Source organism: Cetorhinus maximus, chromosome 17 (assembly GCF_964194155.1).
Source record: "Cetorhinus maximus chromosome 17, sCetMax3.hap1.1, whole genome shotgun sequence".
Taxonomy (NCBI): domain Eukaryota; kingdom Metazoa; phylum Chordata; class Chondrichthyes; order Lamniformes; family Cetorhinidae; genus Cetorhinus; species Cetorhinus maximus.
The window spans coordinates 20,387,224-20,411,877 of record NC_135895.1 but is presented as its reverse complement, the minus strand read 5'-3'; the positions used below and the strand labels follow the sequence as shown (position 1 = coordinate 20,411,877).

The window sequence follows — 24,654 nt, the reverse complement described above, 5'->3', positions numbered from 1 at the left end:
AGTCACCCCTGTAACGTGAGATTTTATAATATAGGAGTAATTTTCTAACGTTGTGCTACTGTTGAAAGACCCTCACCCACAGAGAGCAAAGACTGGAAATTCAAGTGCACGCTGGCTGATATTTCTGGCCCCATTTTCCAATATGTGCTCTCAAGGTTCCACAGCTGAAAGGCAATGTTGACAAGTTCCCCTGCTTCCGTCTCAAAAATTCTATCTTATTCTTTTACTTTTCCACTGGATTTAAAATGAAGATGACAACCCATTGTCAGCGGGTGACCAATGTCTAATCTATCAGGTCAATTAACAGGCAACAGTGAAAAACATTTAGAATTTAGAAGAGTAAGAGGCGACTTAATTGAAACCTTTAAGATCCTGAGGGGTCTTGACAGGGTGGGTGTGGAGAGGATGTTTCCTCTTGTGGGAGAATCTAGAACTAGGGGGTCACTGTTTAAAAATAAAGGGTCGCTCGTTTAAGGAAGAGATGAGGAGAATTTCTTTCTCTCAGTCTTTGGAACTCTCTTCCTCAAAAGGAGGTGGAAGCAGGGTCCTTGAATATTTTTAAGGCAGAGCGAGATAGATTCTTGATTAACAAGGGGATGAAAGGTTATCAGGGGTGGGCAGGAATGTGGGGTTGAGGTTACATTCAGATCAGCCATGATCTTGCTGAATGGCGGGGCAGAGCAGGCTCGAGGGGCCGAGTGGCCTACTCCTGCTCCCAATTCGTATGTTCGTATGTATTTCAAATCCAACTCCTTTAGTCAGAAAGATTTAGAAACCAGCTGAAGTGAATGGTATATATTATGAATAATTTTGCAAGAAATCTGTCTCTTCTTAAGTCCAATTTCCTTTTAACCTGATTTAAAGTTTGCGCTTTGACAGTGTTGTCTGGAAAACCACCATCGCATACGGCTGCCTGTATGATGCAAACATTTGTTCTGCAGTGATTTGAATCAGTACGAATCCACCTAAGGTGCTGATCTCAGAATTGTAGAAGTGCAGCCAATCTCTTGGGACCTTATCTTTGTTTACAGTAGAGGTGTCGACAAAACTCCCACTTCCACTGACGATATACGCAATCCCATCACCTTCCCGGATAAACTGTAGAGTAAAACAAAATGCATTAAAATCCCATCTCACTTAGGAGCATTTCCCACCAACCGCCAGGGGTTTGCTGGTGCTCATCTCATGAGCGGACAATCGCGGTTTGATTGCTCCTCACTGGGCGAACATAGACGTGTTCCGAATCGACTGATTCCTGGGGTGAAGGGATTATCTCATGAGGAAAGGTGGACAGGTTCGGCCTGTATCCATCAGAGTTTAGAAGGCTGAGAAGTGATCTTATTGAAACATGTAAGATCCTGAGGGGACTTGACAAGGTGGTTGCTGAGAGGGCGTTTCCCCTTGTGGGTGAGAACAGAACTAGAGGACACAGTTTAAAAATAAGGGGGCTCCTATTTAAGACAGAAATTAGGAGTTTTTTTCTCTCTCAGAGAGTCGTTAGTCTGTGAAATTCTCTGCCCCAGAGAGCGGTGGAGGCTGGGTCATTGAATATTTTTAAGGCTGGGTTAGATAGAGTCTTGATTGACAAGGAAGTCAAAGGATATAGGGGGTAGAAAGGAAAATAGATTTGAGATTACAATCAGATCAGCCATGATCTGGTGGAGCAGGCTTGAGGGGCTGAATGGTCTACCGATGCTCCTAATCCATATGATGTATGTTTGCGTGTCGTTCCCTTGGATCATTAATTTCAGAGTTATGACTACTTCTTCATTCCATTAAGTGAACCTCCGACAGGAAGAATCAGCAACTTGTAGGAAGATGGTTACAAAAGTGAGCCAGCAACATCAGTAGTTCTGATATAAAAGGCCCAAGGAAAATTTATGCAGTAGCAAACCTCCTTCTCACAGTGTACCACTTTGACCAATTGTATGGGAAGCATCAATCTGGATGGATAGTTATATACAGATTAAATTCACAGGGTCTCCAAGCCTAACTGAAGTGACCAGGTGGCTTTCATTTTGATCTGTGCAGCTACAGCTTCCAATTGCCTTGATGAAGGTCAGATTAGTGCAAGGGTGCCAGAATGTACTCATTCCTGGAAGTTAAAAGCCCGGCTATAATGTCAATTTTAATTTACACATTCCCTGCTATTAAGGAAATCATATACTGAAATATCTTACCAATGTCGACCTTATTCAGTGAAGCTCTCACTGTCTAATTTGATTCAGCACCACTTCAATATAATACTTTGTCTCCATCCACATCTACCCTGTTCAGTTTACTGATACTGTTAAACAACAACAACAATCTGTATTTGTATAGCACCTTTAATGTAGTAAAACATCCCAAGGTGTTTCACAGGAGCGATCATCAAAACAAAATTTGACACCGAGTCATGTAAAGAGATATTAGGTCGGGTGCTCAGTCAAATAGGTAGGTTTTAGTGTCTTGAAGGAGGAAAGGGAGGTAGAGAAATGGAGAGGCTTTAGGGAATTCCAGTGCCTAGGACCCAGTCAGCTGAAGACACTGCCACCAATGCTCGAGCAATTAAAACTGAGGATGTACAAGAGGCCAGAATTGGAGGAGCACAGAGATCGCCAAGGGTTTAGGGCTGAAAGAAGTTACAGAAAGAGGGAGAGGTGAATCCCTGGAGGGACTTGAAAACAAGGGTAAGAATTTTAAAATCAAGGTATTGCCAGATCGGAAGCCAATGCAGGTCATAAAAACATAAGAAACTAGGTCAGGAGTAGGACCTCAGCCATACCTGCCTGTCCAGCCTGCTCCGCCATTCAACACGGTCATGGCTGACCCTGGGCTTCAACTCCACTTTCTTGCCCACTTCCCATATCCCTTGATTCCCTGCAAATGTCAGTGAGCACAGGAGCGTTGGATGAACAAGACTTGGTAGGATTTTGGATAAAGGCAGCAGAGAAGCACAAAACATCCACTCCTGCCTCCAGCAAATTAAGTCTTAACAACTAGGGCTTTTCTTTGAATGTGACACCTATGCTAATTCACATTTTATTTTAACCGGCCATGCAACAAGGGCAGATATTTCCAATTCAATCTTCAGGCCGGTCCACATTACAGTGTGGACGTTCCCACAAATGAATGCAATCTGTTCTAGATGTATTCCTGCAACATGTATCAGGGAGACAAAATGCATCAGGGACTCAAAATGGCACATACCCACAAAGGATTATTTAACAAGGGATCGAAAAGTAAAGGCAGCAACGGTGAAGAGAAACAAAGTTAATGTTTCATCAGTACTGATGAAAGGTCAATGACCTGAAATATTGGGCCGCATTTTCACCGAGTCGCGTTGGACTCGGGAGCCCTTTAAAAATGGCGGGCAGGTCTCAATTCCGGGACTCCCGACCCCCTTCGCGGCTGTGCTTTCTTTGAGAGTGCCTTTAAAGGGTGCGGGCTGCTTCCGGTCAGAAGCCTTCATCTGGCACTCCCGACCTGCTGGCTCCATTGTGCAAATGGATATCGCCTGCTCCTCCACAATTTTCATGGAGATGGGCCAGGTTTTTAAAGGTTCATGGCCCCTCGGGGAGTCACGAACCCTCATATGCTTAAGGGACCTTTGAAAAAATAAGTTCAAAAGGTCCCCCTCATGCCCCTATGCCAGGGTCTACTCCTCCCATACACCCCCGATGTTCCCTTATGCCCCCAAGCCAGGCTCTGCCCTTCCACTGTCCCCCTAGGTCCCCTCATGCCCCCTATACCAGGCTCTGGCACGTTCATGCCCATTGACCCACTGTACACATTCTAGAACCAATGAACATCAGTGTAAAGTGGGATGTGTAAAAAAAAAATTTTCCTATTGAAGGAAAAGTCTGCAGTGAAGGCTACTAAAACTGTCAATCATAAAGGCCCTTTGAAGTTTCAAAAACCACAAACCATAAGCAGGAATCCACTTAACTGCAGATATGAGAGAGCCTGAGCTGTCAATTAAACAATGTTTCCTCTGGGGTGCAAGTGCTCTGTTAGTCAACCAGAACTCTGGGCTCTCAGCCAAGCATTCATAATGAGGCTTGGCTGAGAGACCAGGCAACTACTTGAACAACAGAACACCTGCACCGAGGCAGACCTTTTAAACAGCCCGCCTCCACGCCCGGCAGCCCGAGACTGCCTCCTCACTTCCTCCTGGGTCGGCTGGCCCGGCCCCCCCAACAATGAGGGTCCTCCTTGGCGAGCACTTCCTCCTGAGGCTGGCAGGTGGGCCAAGCCAGGGATTTTGCAGACCCCCTACCCGCCTCGAGGATGAAAATCCAGGCTGTTACCTCTGTTTCTCTCCACAGAAGTTGCCTGACCTGCTGAGTATTTCCACCATGTTCTGTTTGTATTTCAGATTTCCAGCCTCTGTGCAATATTTTGCTTTTGTATCTGAATAGTAAAAAGTCCTTCTCACAAGTTTTAGGTAATTAATATGTGAAAATACTTTGCACGGAACATGCTGCACCTCCTTCTCCTGTGAGCGAAAGTAATTGAGTATTATGTATTATTATGAATGCTTGGCTGAGGGCCCAGCGTTCTGGTTGACTAACAGGGCACCTGCACCCCAGAGGAAACATTGTTTGACTGACAGCTCAGGCTCTCTGACATCTGCCCTTAATTGAGCTGGCAAATCCCTAAATTCTGGGAGGTTTTATGGCTTGTTATGGAGGTTCTGAAAGCTCTTGGTTATAACTGAGCATTTTCTACAGCTAGATATGTTTGCAGGTTACAGAAGTGGGTTAAATAAGTGCCTTCGTTGGGTGGAATTTTCCGGGCTCGCTGGTAGCGGGCGTGATAGGTGGCACGAGCGGGCAACACGGCGCGATCAGTTTCACGACGTCAGGCTGCGTGTTTCCCACCATCGGTCGTCGGGAACCTCATTGTGATACATCAGCGTACCATTATCAGGCCATCCCGCCAGGCTCTTGCAGCCCCGCTGGGTCGTCCATCCACATCGGCGGGAAAGCACCCCAACGTGTTTCACAACAGCACAGAGGCGACGTGCACTTGGCGGCCTTCACTTTGGGTGAACTGGAGGTGAGTGCGCAGCAATGTTCTGCAGAGCTCACCAGGGTCACCTGTTGCTTTGCAGGCCTCAGGGGCACCGGGGTTAAGTGCTGCCCTGCCTCGGAGGTGACTTTTGAGGGCGAGGGGGAGCGGGGGCAAGTGCCGGCTTGCTGGTGAGGTGACTGGTGGCGGGGGAGGGGGGAGGAGGGAGGGGGAGGGGGAGGGGCAAGGGCAGCCCCTGCCGTTTAATATGGTGCATAAGCGTTCGGGGTGGGGGTGTAGGGTGGGTGAGGGAAGCAGCAATGCATTCGGGAAACCTGTAGAAAGTGACCATTCCCCTGCAACTGAGACAGTTCAGGCGCAGCCACATTGATATGATTGGGATTGGGCTCCTAGCTTATCTGCCCACTCAAACATCGCAGAGGCATCAAGGTGCCACCAAGTTTTCCAGAGCTCCCCCTCCCTGCCTCCCCTCCCCCCAACACCACCTCCTGCTGGCATAGGCTGCACATTCATGTGCACTTTCGTGGACTGCAGAGCAGTTGGGCTGCACATGTTGTACAATCTCCTCGCTAAAGCTGGCCGTGGAGCAGTCACTGCTGGAGGTGCTCACAGCCCCTTGCAATGTCAACATCCCAGTTTGGACCAGTCTCCACCATGGTTCAAGCTAACAGGGCAGCCATGCAGCGCACTAATCTCTGGCCATCCAAGTGGCGGCCTGCACTCTCCAAGAAGTGTTAAGGGGCCGTCACATTTAACCAGGACAGGTTCTTAGTACACCCATGCTAACCACGTGTCTCTCTCTTTCATCCTGCAGGAGGAGTACACCAGGATCATGGAGCCTGGTGAACTAGCTGTAGGCTGAGAGCGAAGAAGATGGAGGAGAGAGTGACTGAGGCTCCTGGCTGCGCAGAGGCAAGTGCAGCAACCTCAGGGAGAAGGGGCGGTTGGGGCTCCTGCACACGATGCCCAAGAGCCACAGTGAGCCATCGCAGGCCGGCACCTAGTGACACCCACAGTCTATAGACACTGACATTCATTCCTGCAGATGACCGAGAACCAGTGTCGCTTAAGACTGCACATGTCCAGGGAACTGGTGGCTCACATCTGGCAATTACTGCAGGATTTGGCGCCACGGGAACCTGGAGGGCATTCACTGCCAGAGGCTGTGAAAGTGACCACAGCACTCAGTTTCTATGCCAGTGTCTCCTTTCAGGGCTCTACAGGTGACCTCTGTGGGATCGCTCAAGCTCCACCCACAAATGCATCCATGAGGTCATGGATGCCATCTTTGCGAGGGCACACAACTTTGTGCGTTTCGCCTGGGACCAGGACAGCCAGGACGCAAGAGTGATTGGATTTGCCCAGATCTCGGGTTTCCCACAGGTGCAGGGTGTGATAGACTGCACTCTCATGGTGCTCAGATCACCATTGCAACACACAATGGATTACATCAACTTCAAGGGCTTCCATTCGCTGAATGTGCAGCTCTTAAGTGACCACCAGAAGCACATCCTGCAGGTGTGTGCATGGTTTCCAGGAAGTCTGCACAAGGCCTACGTCCTCAGTCGGTCACAGATCCCTGCAGTCTTCCAGGGTCCACAGAAGCTGCAGGTTTGGCTCCTCAGGGACAAGGTCTACCCACAGAGGTTGTGGTTGACGACACCCGTGCAGCAGCCTCAGACTGCAGCAGAGTGACAGTATAACAAGGCTCATGCTGCAACTCACACCTTGGTGGAGCAGAGCATCAGGATGCTGAAGGCGAGGTTCCAATGCCTGGACCGGTCTGGTGGATCCCTGCAATACAGTCTGCAGAAGGTGTCACGCATCATTGTCGTCTGTTGTGCCTTTTAAACCTGGCGCTCCAACGGGGAGATGAGCTGGCTGAGGAGGAGATGAAGGAGCCGCACATCTCCTCCGATGAGGAGGACACCGATGGGGATGAGGGTGAGGAGGTCCTCCGAGGAAACGGTGACGCGGTTGAGGCCCTTGTACTGACTAGATGGGGCAGGTGCACATGGGAGGCCCTCATAGCTGCTAGATTTGTGGAAGCTGATGATGACAAGCAGTGAGGTGACCCCATAGATCCTCATATCGCAGCTGTGAACATTTGACTCCAGTCTGGCTTATGGCAGCGCCAGTACCCTCTGTGGGAATGATCCTGTCATGGAGACACGGTGGAAGTGATGGGGTAGTGGTGTTGTTGCTGGACTAGTGATCCACAGACCCAGGGTAATGCTCTGGGGACCTGGGTTTGAAAACAACCACGGCAGATGGTGGAATTTGAATTCAATAAAAATCTGGAACTAAAACTCCAATGATGACCATGAAACCATTGCCGATTGTAAAAACCTATCTGGTTCACTGATGCCCTATGGGAAGGAAATCTGTCGTCCTTACCTGGTCTGGCCTACATGTGACTCCAGACCCACAGCACCCACGGTGATGTGGTTGACTTTCAATGGCCTAGTAAGCCGTTCAGTTTTATCAAACCACTACAAAGTCACAAACAAGGAATGAAACCAGACGGACCACCCGGCATCGACCCAGGCACTGGAAACGACAACAGCAATCTCAGCCCAGTCAACCCCGCAAAGTCCTCCGTACTAACATCTGGGGGCTAGTGCCAAAATTGGAAGAACTTTCTCACAGACTAGTCAAGCAACAGCCTGACATAGTCATCCTCACAGAATCATACCTTACAGAAAATGTCCCGGGCACTACCATCACCATCCCTGGATAAGTCCTGTCACACCAGCAGGACAGACCCAGCAGAAGTGGCGGCACAGTGGTATACAGTTGGGAGGGTGTTGCCCTGGGAGTCCTCAACGTCAACTCCGGACCCCATGAAGTCTCATGGCAACAGGTCAAACATCGGCAAGGAAACCTCCTGCTGACTACCAAGTATTGCCCTCCCTCCCTCAGCTGATGAATCAGTGCTCCTCCATGTTGAACACCACTTGGAGGAAGCACTGAGGCTGGCAAGGGCACAGAATGTACTCTGGCTGGAGGACTTCAATGTCCATCACCCAGAGGTGGCTTGGTAGCACCACTACTGACCGAGCTGGCCGGGTCCTAAAGGACATAGCTGCTAGACTGGGTCTGCGGCAGGTGGTGAGGGAACCAACAAAAGAGAAAAACATACTTGACCTCATCTTCACCAACCTGCCTACCACAGATGCATTTGTCCATGACAGTATCGGTAGGAGTGACCACTGCACAGTCATTGTGGAGATGAAGTCCCGCCTTCACATTGAGGATACCCTCTGTCTTATTGTGTGGCACTACCATCATGCTAAATGAGGTAGATTTCGAATAGATCCAGCAACTCAAGACTGGGCATCCATGAGGTGCTGTGGGTCAGCAGCAGCAGAATTGTCCCCGTACACAATCAAGGGGATCAACCCTGGTTCAATGAAGAATGCAGGAGGGCATGCCAGGAGCAGCACCAGGCATACCTAAAAATGAGGTGTCAGCCTGGTGAAGCTATAACACAGGACTACTTGCGTGCCAAACAGCATAAGGGGCAAGTGATAGACAGAGCTAAGCGATTCCACAACCAACAGATCTAAGCTCTGCAGCCCTGCTACACCAGTCGTGAATGGTGGTGGACAATTAAACAACTGTCTGGAGGCAGAGGTTTCACAAATATCCCCATCCTCAATAACGGAAATGCCTAGCATATCAGTGCAAAAGATAAGGCTGAAGCATTTGTTACAATCTTCAGCCAGAAGTGCCGAGTGGATGATCCATCTCAGCCTCCTCTGGAGGTCCCCAGCATCACTGATGCCAGTCTTCAGCCAATTCGACTCACTCCACGTGATATCAAGAAATGGCTGAAGGCACTGGATACTGCAAAGGCTATGGGCCCTGACAATATTCCGGCAATAGTACTGAAGACTTGAGCTCCTTGCCGCGCCCCTAGCCAAGCTGTTCCAGTACAGCTACAACACTGGCATCTACCTGGCTATGTGGAAAATTGCCCAGGTATTTCCTGTAAACAAAAACCAGGACAAATCCAACCTGGCCAATTACCGCCCCATCAGTCTACTCTCCATCATCAGTTAAGTAATGGAAGGGGTCATCAACAGTGCTATCAAGAGGCATTTGCTTAGCAATAACCTGCTCGCTGATGCCAGGTTTGTGTTCCGCCAGGGCCACTCAGCTCCTGGCCTCATTACAGCCTTGATTCAAACATGGACAAAGGAGCTAAACTCCCAAAATGAGGTGAGAGTGACTGCCCTTGACATCAAGGCAGCATTTGACAGAGTGTGGCGTCAAGGAACCCTAGCAAAACTGGAGTCAATGGGAATCAGAGGAGAAGATGTTTGTGGTTGTTGGAGGTCAGTCATCTCAGCTCCAGGACATCACTGCAGGAGTTCCTCAGGGTAGTGCCCTCAGCACAACCATCTTCAGCTGCTTCATCAATAACCTCCCTTCCATCATAAGGGTAGAAGTGGGGATGATTGCAAGATGTTCAGTACCATTTGCGACTCCTCAGATACTGAAGCAGTCCATGTCCAAATGCAGCAAGACCTGGACAATATCCAGGCTTGGGCTGACAAGTGGCAAGTAACATTCGCACCACACAAGTGTCAGGCGATGACCATTTCCAACAAGAGAGAATCCAACCATCGCCCCTTTATGTTCAATAGCATTACCATCACTGAATTCCACCACTAACAACATCCTGGGGGTTACCATTGACCAGAAACTGAACTGGACTAGCCATATAAATACTATGGTTACAAGAGCAGGTCAGAGGCTAGGAATCCTGCAGCAAGTACCTCACCTCACTCCCCAAAGCCTCTCCGCAATCTACAAGGCACAAGTCAGGAGTATGATGGAATACTCTTCACTTGCCTGGATGAGTGCAGCTCCAACAACACTCAAGAAGATTGACACCATCCAGGACAAAGCAGCCCGCTTGATTGGCACCCCATTCACTCCCTCCACCACCGACACACAGTGGCAGCAGTGTGTACCATCTGCAAGATGCACTGCAGCAACTCACCAAGACTCCTTTGACAGCACCTTCCAAACCCACAACCACTACCATCTTGAAGGACAAGGGCAGCACACACATGGCAATACCACCACCTGGAAGTTCCCCTCCAAGCTACACACCATTCTGACTTGGAAATATATCACCGTTCCTTCACTGTCACAGGATCAAAATCCTGGAACTCCTTCCTAACAGCACTGTGGGTGTACCTACACCACATGGACTGCAGCGTTTCAAGAAGGCAGCTCACCACCACCTTCTCAAGGGCAATTAGGGATGGGCAATAAATGCTGGCCCAGCCAGCAAAGCCCACATCCCGTGAATGAATAAAATTTGCCCTAATAGTCACTCAATTGTAGGATGGTTAATTAGGAATTTTGGGATTTGTTATAATATTAAGTAACGGGTAACTGTAAACTTGTGTGTGTGTTTTAATTCTTTTCTTTTGTTAATAAATGTTTTAATTTTAAAAAAATCTCTAAAGGCGTTAGTGTACTCGTTACTTCTGAATTCAGTGCACCAACCTTCTTGCAATAAATATAGATTGCAAAACAGTTGTGATAGCGTGGCCAAGTTTCCCTTGTGGATTTGGTCAGCCTGGAAAACACCACCTGTCATATCATAACAATCTTTAAAAAAAAGAATAGTCAAAAATGTGTTAGAAACATTCTGAATAAACCCATTGACGCCACACGGCTGATAACTTTTCAAAATTCACAAATTCCACAACTGAAAAGCTGTGATCATTTTACAACAATGGGAGTTAAGTCAATACTTCCCGACCTGGAGGCTGTGATCATGTCCGCTGATATAGGCTGTCACATTGTATTTCTTTAGGAGCGGCCTCAATTGATCCACTAGACACGGAGTTGGACCATGCTGTCCTATTGACCACACTGGGTAGTGACCGGCAACAATCAAATAGTCAGACCTAAAACAGAAACCAACAGTTCCTAAAGAATTTATATTACTGTACATTTTCCCACGGAGTGCGGGGTTAGGGCAGATAAATGAGATCAGAGTAAATAGCTCCTATTAGATGGGCTGAATGGACTCTGCTGTACTTTCTATGATTTTTCACGAATTGATACCATTAAAGTGCACAAAAACAGCAACAAACCACCGTCTCCTTACCATTTGACTTAATAACAATTATAGCTTTTACTTTCATTTGCTTCCTCTAATGAAGTGTTTGCCTCCAAGGATGCTCAAACAACCTACCCCGATAATTTTAACCCACACGCTACTGGGTCTTTCATCTGACTTCTTTTTGGTAAAGTTTGCTCCATTCTATAAAATACTACTCTGGACATTACTTTTTTTGTTCTAAGTTGGAAATTGGAAGGTTACCTGGAATGTGCCAATTTTTGCCGGATCCACTGCAGTTGCTCCCTGGCTAACTGTGGGTTTTCAGGTCCTTCTGGCTGGCTGGCTTGATAGGTATTCCCACAGATGACAACAGTATCGATCATCAGAATGGTGACAGAAACATTGACATCAGGAATTTTAAAATTCAAGTCGTAGTAGAGATTTGGAAAGTTCCTATAACAGAAGGTATAACCATTTATTCCAAAATTAGAGTAACGCCTTGCACTTTACCACTAGACTCCAGCTTCAGTTCCAAACCCTGAGCATTAATGTGAAGGTAGTAACTTTCCCTAACCTGGGTCCTGATTTCCAAGCATTCTCACATTTTTAGCACCTGAATAAACTGCATTCATTTTGCTTCTTCAGCTGTAAAAGCACAATAGAATGGACAGAATTGAACTTGATACAAATTTTCTTAGGCTCCGCATGCTGTGTTCATTCCACACCCAATGCCCTAAAGGTTGCTTTTACTGGCAAACATATGCCTCCCTATGGGCTTGTGTGTATTGCAAAATGTGTAAATCAGGTCTCACACCAGATGTTAGAACTTTTTAAGTGGGGAACCATCCTCAGTCAGCTGCTCACCCGATGGTCTTTCTGACAGTGGCTCAACTTGCTTTCAACCTCTTATTAAAGTTGGCTGAGTGCGGGTTGTTTTGTACCATTTCTGAATGCTTTCTTCAGCTGAGCATTTTTGACCAGCTGTATTTGAGGGAACTTGAATGGTCTGCTTGAAAGTAGGCTGCCTCATGGGGGCCTTTCCACACTGTGCCCTTGGAATGGAGCCTTCCAGCTAGATGCCCATGACCCGGGTGGCAACAGTCTGTAGGGAGCTTCCAGTGTGGTGGGCTGCCATCACTGCTCAATCTAGACATCTGTCCAATTGGCCAAAGCTGGCAGTGGCAGGCTCCCATAATGGGTGTCCAAGATCTTGTTAGCACCAATAGCCAAATTTATTTTGGAACCCATGATATGTTTGCCTCCCTCACTGTTTTAGGGCTTCCTGCAGAGGATCACATGCTCCATGCTAATGTGCACTTTTAGGGGAGACAGTGGCTTAGTACTAACGTCACTAGACTTACAATCCAGAGGCCCAGGCTAATGCTCTGAGTCTGGGGACATGGGTTCAAATCCCACCACTGCAGCTGGTGGAATTTGAATTCAATTAATAATTCTAGAATTGGAAGCTGGTCTTAGTAACTGTGACCATGACAACATCATTGATTGTTGCAAAAACCCATCTGGTTCACTAATATCCTTTAGTGGCATTTAGTTTCCTCCCTTTAGGAAGAAATCTGCCGTCCTTACCTGGTCTGGCCTACATGTGAGTCCAGATCCACAGCAATGTGGTCGACTCTTAACTGCCCTCTGAAATGGCCTGGCAAGCCACTCAGTTCAAGGGCAATTAGGGATGGGTAACATATTCCTCTCCTGTCACCCCAACTCACTCTTCCTTACTTTTGTATTGTGTTTCACCCTGTATCTCTTCCTCCACTCACTCACTGTACTTTCTGGAGAAATTGGAGCAGATGGAGAGTCTGTTACAATGTTCCATGAGATGATGGTGATACCACTCCTTCTGGGCTCATCATCTTGGGCAGGACATACAGGAAAAGGGAATGCATCCACCCATCCAACAATGGATTCCAAGCTGATATGAAGTTAGTGCTTTGTGCAAATGACTAACACATGCGAGAGCCGGACAAGGCATTTACAATATAAAGAATATTTGTTGGGATCCATCTCAAGACAAAACTTGCCACTGCAATGCAGCTCTCTGAAGAGTGAGTTCCAACTCATAATTGGTCATCTATTCAGGATGTCTGGTCCATCTCCATGGCAAGAACATTGTCACAACAGAGACCATGGACCTGTTCGACAAGATCTGGACTGCAGAGGACATCCTGGATGACTGGAGGCGAGGACAAAGAGTCAAGCTGACAAAGAAAGGGAACTTCAGCGACTGCAACAACTGGAGAGTTATTACACTGCAGTCAGCAATTGGCAAGGTCTTCAGCACGGTGCTCCTCAGCAGATTGAAAGCAAAAGTAGACAGTACCCTTCACGAAGAACAAGCAGGTTCTAGCGTGGCAGATCATGCAACGAGAGACCCTTATGCTCAGGAACATCATACAGCAGAGCCTAGAGTATCAGAAGCCACTTGTTGTCAACTTCATTGATTTCAAGGAGGCTTTCGATAGCATCCATCCTGGTACATCGCAAGACATGTGGCATCCCGGAGCAGTATATTAACATCTTCAAAGCCTCATACCCTGACTCCAGCTGCTGCATCAAGACCAGTACTCCTTCAACATCATCACAGGAGCACAGCAAGACTGCATAATCTCCCCAATCCCTTTCCTCTTGGTTATTTATTTCATCATGAGGAAGGGAATGGGGTGGGTACAGACTTTGGCATCCCATGGCAACATCACCAGTTGACGGACCTGGATTTCGCAATGACACCGCCTTGCTGGCCGAAGAATCGTGTGCACTCCAAGACATGGCCACCAGTATTGAGAGTAAAGGCACCAAGGTTGGTCTACGCATCAGCTGCTAGAAGACCGATAATGATCACAGGGGGAATCAAGGCCCTCCCATTACCATCAGCAAATAGCAATCGAGGACGTCAACCACTTCCCCTAACTAGGAAGCAACATATCCAGTGAGGGTGATGTAGAAATCAACGTCCACAGAAGAATCGGCAAACAGCATCAGTCTTCCAGCGGCTCCACACAGCCGGGACAGCCAACACCATCAAAAAGGACACGAAGCTGCAGCTTATCTAACTATATTAGTACTGACCGCAAACAATGCCAATGAGATATGGAAGAAAACAGCAAAGGTGTCACCAATGACAAAGTACTGCAGAGGACTGGTCAGAGGCGTCTGCAGGACATCATGACAGAGAGACAAACTGAGGCTAGCAGGAGACATATTTCACCTCCCAGATGTATGCCCTGCCAGAATGGCAGTAGAATGGACACCAGTAGTTGAAAGAAGAAAACAAAGCTGGCCTAAGAAGGCTTGGCGAATTATATTTAAGGAGGAACTCCAAGAGTGGGACACCACCTGGGCTGTAATGGGGGAGTCTGCGATGGGCCTGGCCAGTGGAGGAGTCCTGCTGCTCATAGTTCCTCTGGTCACATAGGGGACAAGTCTAAGTCTAACTAAGTCTATCTCCAGCCCTCATTTGTCCTTGATGGCTTTGGACAGATTTAGCCAGGAACCACCTTTCATTGATGAACATGTTAACTTATGAATGACAATGAAAACAGCTGTGTTATGTCCACTTGCCCCCGTGGCCTAGGCTTTTCCAAGTACATATGAGAAAAAGGATGGAGTGAGCCCAGCAAACCAACCATAAGAATCATGATTCTTGTCCCTTACAACGTATCATGCAATTTCTACACAGCAAGGGCATGTTGCCTCAAAGCGAAAATACTGTGTGGAATTTTTCCAATTGGTCCAACAAAATGATATCACATTGAGGCCACACCCTGTATGAAGGATAAGTATCTGTAATTTACCTTGGCACTTCTATAAAACCTTTTCCGAGCTGAGATGGAACATAGCGCTGACTCACAGGGAGTCCCAAAGGCTTTGAGACTGTGCTTTCTCAGGACATGTGTCCTTCTACCTCAAAGACAGCAAGCCTCCTTTGGTACACCTTTCCTTTCAGCACATTGAGATTGAATGATGTTGTCTACCGATAACAGAACTTGTCAACAATTCTAATCAGTGTGATGTGGATCGAAAGTTCAAACAAAAGTCTGTCCCCTTCAAGGGCCAGCTTCAGCCCTTTCAAGAGCTGTTGAGTGAGCCAATTTTCTTATTGGTAGCCAAACAACAATCAAACCTCACTCAGTGTTTTCCTTGAGCATGGACCAATTCTAATAAGGGGCAGATTCCAATGTTCCCTGAAACATTGGTCAAGCCTGGTCCACTTGCACCAGGAAGGGATGGGCAATCGCCATGAAACATCCCCAGACATGTAAAATACGAAGCAAAAAATATCCTTGTACAGGACAGATACTTTGTAATGTGGGTCCTTGTATAAGGAGGTATTTCCCAGCAAATATTCTCCACTTGTTATGACGCTTCACAGTTCACTGCATTGTCCAATTTTCACAGAAGGGTTTTGATGTCTTACATGGTAAAGCAACATTAAAAGCAGGTGAGTCAAAAAATTACAATATAAACAAGGAAAAATTGTAAATGGAGCAGGAAACACAGAAATGCTAATTCATTCCTCATGATTGCAGGAAAATGTAAGTTGAGGAAATGAAGTTTGCTAGATTGCCTAGGAAGGAAATAACATCATTACAAAAGCTCTTAAAGCATTTTTTGAAAAGTTTTGTTTAAAGGTGGGCTTACATAATGTTACTTCATGATTGCATGATATCCCTTTTCAGAAGCACAATGATTAACTAATAATAAACTTTAACATTTGTGACTAAGTCTTTTTTTTAAACTCTGCAACCTCCACGATAGAAATGAATGAAGACTGAGCTCATCATGGGATTTAACATCTGTTTATTGTCTGTTCCAGATGATGCAGATTCTTTGGATGCTTGGACCTATTTCAAGGTTGCTGTGGAAGATGATCTCATTGATTCCCCCTCCCTAACATATAAGCACTACGTTACATGAACAAACAGATGTTCAGAATCACTCACCATCTCTTAGAGACCCCAGAATAAGCAATCTGTGCTGACACATTACCCAAATGATCATGATTTCCTGCCAGAATATACCATGGGCTATTGGCAAGTGATGGAGCTATGAACACATTCTCAAACGTTTCCTATTCAAATAAATAAAAAATCTATGTCAGCAACTGAGTGTATCAGCAATAGATGTGGGAGGGGAGTTAATTTACAATGATTCACAAATGTAGCAAAACTAAAAGTGCATAACTGGTTAAAAAGAGAGAGAAGAAACAATTTTCTGCCACATATTATGACCGAGCCCTGATTTATAAAATGGAATGTATTTTCAAGCAAGGGACTTCTTGATACTATTGACTTCCCTTCAAAGATTTTATACATCTATCAATTTATTTTACAAGTTTTGTCTGCAAATATTCTAAAACTTAACCTACTGACAGATCCAATTATAACAGATATGATTTCATAATATTAAATGAATAAGTTACAGTTTTTTTTCCCGTTCATTGTACTCACTTTAACTTCCAGGATCTTTGGTTGCCTTACAATAGATGTGTGGTTTAAACATTAACAACAGTGGTTTAGCTAAAAGCTTGTGGTTTATGATTCAGCCAACAATTAAGCTCCAATGTAAATTTTACATTTCATTCTACAACATGTGAGGCTCACAAGAAAATTAACTTGTATTAGACAGGGAGAGTCCATAAAAATGTACTTGTTTAATTCACAAGTATAACCAGCTCTTAGGCATTATGTGTCGTAGACTGATTAATTAATTGCACCAACCTCATTTATATTGGAACTCAATATTCCATAAATTCTATATTTTTCAGTCTCTTATCATTTTTCAGTGTCTTATCATCTATTCTACATTAATTATCTAGGAGTCTGACGAATAAGGCTGATGAGTTGTGGTCACAAATTAACACATGGAAGTATGATGTCATTGCTGTCACAGGGACATGGTTGAGAGAGGGGCAGGATTGGCGGCTCAATATTTCAGGATATAGAGTCTTCAGGCGAGGCAGGGAAGGAGGTAAAAGAGGAGCGGGTATCGCAATATTGACCAAGGAATCAATTACAACAGTGAGGAGGGATGACAAATGAAGCTCCTCAAATGAAGCCATATGCGTAGAGCTTAAAAACAAAAAAAGGAGCAATCACATTGCTGGGAGTGTACTTTAGGTCCCCAAACAGTCAGAGAGAAATAGAAGAGCAGATGTGTAGGCAAATTTCAGAGAAGTGTAAAAATAATAGGGTAGTAATAGTGGGGGGTTTCAACTTCCCCAACATTAACTGGGTTAATCATACTGTGATAGGTTTAGAGGGAGCAGAATTCTTAAAATGCATCCAGGAGAGCTTTTTAATCCAGTATGTAGAAGGTCCTACAAGAGAAGTTCTGGACTTAATTTTAGGGAATGAAGCCGGGCAAGTGGTAGGCGTATCAGTGGGGGAGCATTTTGCAGATAGTGACCATAACTCCGTTAGATTCAAGGTTTTTATGGAAAAGGACAAGAATGGGCCAGAAATCAGAGTTCTAAATTTGGGGAAGGCAGATTTTAATAAGATCAGATATGATTTGGCCAGAGTGGACTGGGAGCAGCTACTTTTAGGTAAATCTGCGTCAGAGCCGTGGGACTCATTCAAAAAGGAAATAGGGAGAGTACAGGGCCAACATATTCAAGTAAAGATAAAGGGTGGGACCAACAAATCCAGGGAACCCTGGATGTCGAGGGATATACAGGATTGGATAAAGAGAAAAAGGGAGGCTTATGGCAGATACTAAGGGCTCAAAACAGCAGAATCTCTAGAGGAATATAGAATGTGTAGGGAGGAACTTAAAAAGGAAATTAGGAGAGCAAAAAGGGGGCATGACAAAACATTGGCAGGTAAAATAAAGGAAAATCCAAAGTTATTTTACAAGTACATTAAGAGTAAGAGGATAACTAGGGAAAGAGTAGGGCCCATTAAAGACCATAGTGGTAATTTGTGTATGGAGCCGGGAGACGTAGGTAGGGTTCTAAATGAATACTTTGTGTCAGTGTTCACAAGTGAGAGAGACGATGTGGGTATGGAAATCAGGCAGAAGGACTGTGATATAATTAAAGAAATTAGCATAGAAAGGGAGGAGGTTCTAAGTGGTCTGGCTGGCTTAAAAGTAGATACATCTCTAGGCCTGGTTGAGTGAGGCAAGGGAGGAGATAGCAGAGGCCGGCAATAATTTTCAATACCTCTCTGGCCACAGGAGAGGTGCCAGAGGACTGGAGGACAGCCAGTGTGGTACTGTTATTCAAGAAGGGAGGAAGGGATAAACCAGGGAACTACAGGCCAGTCAGTCTAACCTCAGTGGTGGGGAAACTATTGGAAGAAATTCTGAGGGACAGAATTAATCTACACTTGGAGAGGCAGGGATTAATCAAGGACAGTCAGCATGGTTTTGTTAAGGGAAGGTCATGTTTGACCAATTTGATTGAATATTTCGAAGGGATGACCATGTGTGTAGATGAGGGCAATGCATTTGACGTAGTCTACTTGGACTTCAGCAAGGCTTTTGATAAGGTCCCACATGGAAGACTGATAACGAAGGTAAGAGCCCATGGGATCCAAGGCAATTTGGCAAATTGGATCCAGAATTGGCTGAGTGGCAGGAAGCAGAGGGTGATGGTCGAGGGGTGTTTTTGTGACTGGGTGCCTGTGTCCAGTGGGGTTCCACAGGGATTGGTGTTGGGTCCCTTGCTGTTTGTGGTATATATAAACGATTTAGACTTGAATGTAGGAGGGTTGATCAGTAAGTTCGCAGATGACACGAAAATTGCTGGGGTGGTAAATAGTGAGGAGGATAGCCTTAGATTACAGGAGGATATAGATGGGCTGGTCAGATGGGCTGATCAGTGGCAAATGGAATTTAATCCGGATAAGTGTGAGGTCATGCACTTGGGCAGGATAAACAAGGCATGGGAATACACAATGAATGGTAGGACCCTGGGAAGTACCAAGGATCAGAGGGACCTTGGTGTGCATGTCCACCGGTCCTTTAAGGTAGTGGGACAGGTAGATAAGGTGGTTAAGAAGGCAAATGGGATACTTGCCTTTATTAGCCGAGGCAAGAATATAAGAGCAGGGAGGTTATGCTGCAACTGTATAAAACACTGGTTAGGCCACAGCTAGAGTATTGTGTGCAGTTCTGGAATCCACATGATAGGAAGGATGTGATTGCACTAGAGAGAGTGCAGAGGAGATTTACCAGGATATTGCCTGGGCTGGAGAGTTTTAGTCATGAGGAGAGATTGGATAGACTGGGGTTATTTTCCTTGGAGCAGAGGAGATTGAGGGGGGACATGATTGAGGTGTATAAAATTATGAGGGGCACAGATAGGGTAGACAGGAAGAAACTTCTCCCCTTGGTGGAGGGATCAATAGCCAGGGGGCATAGATTTAAGGTAAGGGGCAGGAGACTTAGAGGGAATGTGAAGAAGAATTTTTTCACCCAGAGGGTGGTGGGAATCTGGAACTCACTGCCTGAAAGGGTGGTAGAGGCAGAAACCCTCATAACGTTTAAGAAGTATTTGGATGTGAACTTGCAATGCCATGGCATACAAGGCTATGGGCCTAGTGCTGGAAAATGGGGTTAGAATAGTTAGGTACTTGTTTGACCGGTGCAGGCTCAATGGGCCAAAGGGCCTTTTTCTGTGCTGTAGACCTCTATGGCTCTATGGTTAAGCCTGACCAAATTATATGCATTTGTGGGACTATAAATTGACCATGAACAAGGCAGCCAAGCTAGATAAATATCCAATCCTGAGGATAGAAGAAATAAATGCAAAGCTAGATGGAGGCAAATCCTACACAAAACTGGACATGAGCCATGCATACCAACAGTTAGAGCTGCATAGCATGTCTGGAGGGTACGTAATCATCAACACGTAGAAGGGTCTTTATCAATATACTCGCCTACCCTTTGGAGTATCATCTGCATGTGTAATCTTCCAAAGGGCAATGGAGAGTCTTTTGCAAGGACTTCCCCAAATGGTAGTATACCTAGATGATGTTCTGATCACAGGGTCAACTGGAACCGAACATTTGGTCAACCTGGAAGAGGTGCTAAGAAGATTCTTGGAAGCTGGTGTACGATTAAAGAAAGGGAAATGTACATTCCAAGTGCCAGAAGTTACTTACCTGGGTCACTGGCTGAATGCCATGGTTTTGCATCCGGTAGAAGAGAAAGTTAGGGCAATCAGATATGCGCCCTCCCCATCCAGTGTAACTGAACTCAAAGCTTTCCTGGGTATGATCAACTACTATAGCCGTTTCTTGCCAAACTTATCAACAGTGTTAGCATGATTACATTTGTTGTTAAAAAAGAATCATCATTGGTCATGGAATTTACAACAAGAAGAAGCCTTTGTGAAAGTTAAGAAGCTATTACATTCATCGTGTTTATTGGTACACTACGACCCATCGAAAGAATTGGTATTGACATGTGATGCATCTCCTTACGATGTGGGGGCTGTCTTATCACATAGAATGGAAGATGGATCAGAAAGGCCAATTGGCTATGTCTCCAGAATCCTCTCCATAGCCAAGAAGGGTTATTCCTAACTAGAAAAGGCAGGTTTATCGGTGATATTCGGAGTGAAGAAATTCCACCAGTATCTGCCTAGATGACATTTCACCATTGTGTCAGAGCATAAACCATTAATGGGTTTATTTAGGGAAGATAAGGCCATTCTGCCAATAGCATCAGCAAGAATTCAACGTTGGGCTTTGATATTGTCTGCATATGAGTATACCTTTATGCACAGCCCTGGCTTGCATATTGTAACTATGGGTGCACTCAGTCATATCCCATTACCAGATAGTTTTGTACATGCTCCACTGCCACGAGAAGTGCTTCTTGTACTGAATTCCTTGGATTCTTCATCTGTGTGTGTGTGAAGCAAATTAGAAATTGGATGAAAAGAGATCCGATCTTGTCAAAAGTCAGAGATCTTGGATTGCAAGGGTGGTCAAATTCACCAGTGTCTGAAGAAATGAGATCATTCCGTGCCCAAAAAACAAAGTTAAGCTGTCAAGATGGAATCTTGCAGTGGGGATCAAGAGTTGTCGTCACTTCGCAAGGAAGAGAACCACTCTTGACAGCTTCACAGTGCGCATCCAGGCATATTGAAGATGAAAATGCATGCGCAAAGCTATGTTTGGTGGCAAGGCATTGACAGGGACATTGAAAGCTTGGTCAAGTACTGTCTCCATTGTCAGCAGTAACAGAAGTTGCACGTTTCAGCTACACTGCATCTGTGGGAGCTGCCTGGTCAACCCTGAATTAGACTACATATTGATTATGTAGGAACATTCTTAGGTACCGTGTTCTTATTGATCGTAGATGCACATTCTAAATGGATGGATGTGTGTGAAGTCAGATCACCGACATCGAGTACAACTGTCGAAAGGCTGTGTCAATGTTTTAGTATACATGGCCAGCAGAAGTCATCGTTTCTGATAACAGTACAGACTTTACCAGTACAGAGTTTCAGTTTAAATGGAATCAGACATATTAAAACAGCCCCATACCATCCCTCATCAAATGGTTTAGCTGAGAGAGCTGTGCAAATGTTCAAATCTGGAATGAAGAGGTTATCAGAAGGCACTCTAGAAACTCGACTTTTCCGCTTTTTTCTCAATTATCATTCAACTACGGAATCAACGCCATCTGAATTATTGATGAAATGCTACCCACGTACAAGGTTAAGTCTGGTGTTTCCAAACTTAGAGGAGAAGGTCGAGAAGAATCAGATTAAATTGAATCACGATATTCATAGCAAAGCTCAAGATTCACTGTGGGAGACACAGTTTTCGTGCAGGATTCTGGAAATGGTCCTTGTTGGATTCCTGGTACAATTGTCTCAGAAACTGATCTCTTGTCCTTCCAGGTGGAAGTGGAAGACCGAATTGTTCGAAAACATGTGGACCATCTTCGGAATGGAGAGACATTCCAACAACTAACTATTCTGCCTGTGATCTAAGTCGAACCATTAATTCCTGAGGTGACGGATCAACCTAGAATAGGCATGCCTGATGTCACTGTAGAGTTGCCAAACCCTGAACTGCCACTTTCTAATGATGTACCTGGTGCTGCAGTTCCTGATCATGTCGAATCCTGTAGAAGAACCTCAGTGGTAGAGCTACGCCACTCTAACTGAATAAGGAAAGCACCTCAGGGACTTAATGTTTAATCACCTGAGTTGTCTATATATATTTTATATATATTATATGTTGTTGGATATTCAAATGTTCTCTGTAAATAGAAACTGTAAAATAAACTAAAGGGGGAGGAAATGTATAGCCTCTCCTACTGTCTATCAGGGGTCACATGATTGTTCTTGGAGGCTCTGGCCAATGAGCCAAGTGCAGGTAATCCGGTGGGGGCAGGGCTTCTTGACAAGGGCCTGTAGCACCTGAAAAGCTCTCTGTAACAAAGTTATCTGTTTCTTATTGAAACCTGTCCGGTACGTCAAGTCATTACAGGACGTTGTACCGTTCCTGAACTGTCCCCAGGTGAAACACATTTTTGAGTGCAGCTTTCGTAAAGACAGAGATTTCCCTTCTTTAAAACACACCTGATATGAATGAACAACAATCCGTTACCTGAAATCTGAAATCATTTACATTGTTCACACCGTGGTAGTAAAAATTATCTCCAACATTGAGTACAAAATCTGTTCCTGAATTTTGCGTAACTCGCCCCATCTCATCTGCTGTGGCTTTCTGAACAATCGTTACATAAGGTGGATCAGGCAGGCCTCCCCAATCTCCAAATGCAATAAATTGGATGTCACGGCCTTGTAAGCAAACAGAAGGACAAAACATTAAAATTCATCCGAACTGTGAAATGCAGAATCACCAGTGAAGATATCAGGAATTTATAGCAGCCAACAATTCCTAAAAAGTAAAACTACTCAGGGGTTGAAGAAGAATTTTACCCACAATTGGTGCCATTTAACCTCTAGAGCTGATTCCTTGCAATACATGAAGCTATCATCTGTGTGAATACAGTGAATAAAAAATATACAAGTTTGTGACTGATTAATCTAATTCATTGTTTTTGAACTGTGATTATAGTACTAGGGGATGAATGCAAAATTAACAAGACCAGGATAAAAATGTTGCAGACTCCCCGAAAAATCAAACTAATGTTATATGGACTAGGTTCCTTTGAATGGGATTTGAACCAATATTCTGCTCTGAAAGGGTTTGACGTTATAGGGATAACTATAGATATAGCTGATTAAACATAGTTAAATCAATTAATGGGGAAGCTAAAAGAAACACAAAAGCTGACTTCCATGTGGCTGTTTCAAAATGTAAGTAGGCCACTATTACTTGGTTCTATAAAGATTTTAAAAATGTCACATTTCAGGAATTTTTAACCTGGATGAATTTTGGGAAAATTTACATTGCGGTAAATTCATTCATTAAATTAAATTCAGCTCAACTGAGGTTCAGTTCAGAACAAATTTGGGACTGCAGATTATAATTCAACAGATAAGGAATTGGGAAAGTGGTGGTGGTACAGTGGTAATGTCACTGGATAAATAATCCAAATGTCCCAGCTAATACTCTAGGGACATGGGTTCAAATCCCACCAGAGCAGCTGGTGTCTGGGTCTTGGCCCTGTCCAGCAGAGTTTTGAATGAATGGCCAGGGATTACACTTGCTGTCTGATTAAGGATAATGGGCAAGCCCTAGAAGCTGTGGTGGGGGGGTGCAGTAGGATCCCTTTCCAGCACTGAAGTTGCCAATGCAGGTGAGGGAGAGAGGTAAGCCTCATGATGGAGGTGCCCACTCAGCACTTTTCACAAACTTTTGGGGAAAAAAAAGCTGCAGCTGTTGGGCCAGCCATTGTAGGAAGCCCTCCACAAGGTGACCTGTGGAAAATTCTAGTTGGCCTCTGTCTATTGGCCTTACAGGCCTTTTAATTATGTTAACAAGCGACCTGACTGCAAGTGGGTAACTGTCACCTTGCCCGACCTGTCTCCTTAAAAATGACCCGGAAGCGAGTAGATACCCACAAACTGACATGCCGGCCACTGCGGGGAAATCCAGGGTCTGCCCAGTTCCAATCCAGTCTGTGGCAGGTTTCCAAAATCCAGTCCAGTGAATTTTGCTAACACTAATAGATTGGAGTAGTTTCATTCATGTAAGCCCAATAGGTGGTGTTACTTGGAAAGCTTCCAACTGGGAGGACAATAGTTGATTTCATTGGCAGCTGAGCTGGCAAATGCAGTCACAGAGAGGCTCAGAGGTCAGGAAAAGATCACCTGGTCCAGGAAACTTGCTCCACATGATGGCTGGAGTATTATAACTAAACACTTCATTCCCCTCCCACTGCCCTTTCCAGCACCCAGACACAACTCATAATCTCTTATGTGTGGCAAAATACCCAGGCTTCCTCTGAAGAGAGAGTCTACAGAGTTTGCTGAAATCTGGTAAAAGCTCATTCTTTAAACATAGTAACTAAATTCGTGGAGAATATTAAGAAAAATGTATTTAGCCTGTTAATTAGGTTCATGTGCCAGCTGATGTTAATACTGGACAAGTCAGATC

At 45.2% G+C, this 24,654-nt stretch overlaps 1 protein-coding gene across 1 annotated transcript; it reads right to left on the bottom strand.

Moving 5' to 3' along the window:
• Window positions 1-665: 665 nt before the first annotated feature.
• Window positions 666-22,851, bottom strand: LOC144692730 (tartrate-resistant acid phosphatase type 5-like). The gene is made up of 5 exons (XM_078561817.1): window positions 22,696-22,851; window positions 16,063-16,190; window positions 11,366-11,557; window positions 10,799-10,946; window positions 666-1,098 (listed from the first exon to the last, which is right to left on the bottom strand). The coding sequence occupies exons 1-5, from the start codon at window positions 22,795-22,797 to the stop codon at window positions 859-861; spliced, it is 810 nt and encodes a 269-aa protein (XP_078417943.1). The 5' UTR covers window positions 22,798-22,851; the 3' UTR covers window positions 666-858.
• Between the last annotated feature and the right edge of the window lie 1,803 nt (window positions 22,852-24,654).

Coding starts and splice junctions, on each gene's coding strand:
- LOC144692730 (XM_078561817.1), bottom strand. CDS start 22,797: ATGGGGCGAGTTACGCAAAATTCAGGAACAGATTTTGTACTCAATGTT. Junction 11,558..16,062: donor TCTGGGGTCTCTAAGAGATG/GTGAGTGATTCT, acceptor CTTCTGTTATAG/GAACTTTCCAAATCTCTACT. Junction 1,099..10,798: donor GACATGATCACAGCCTCCAG/GTCGGGAAGTAT, acceptor TTTACTCTACAG/TTTATCCGGGAAGGTGATGG.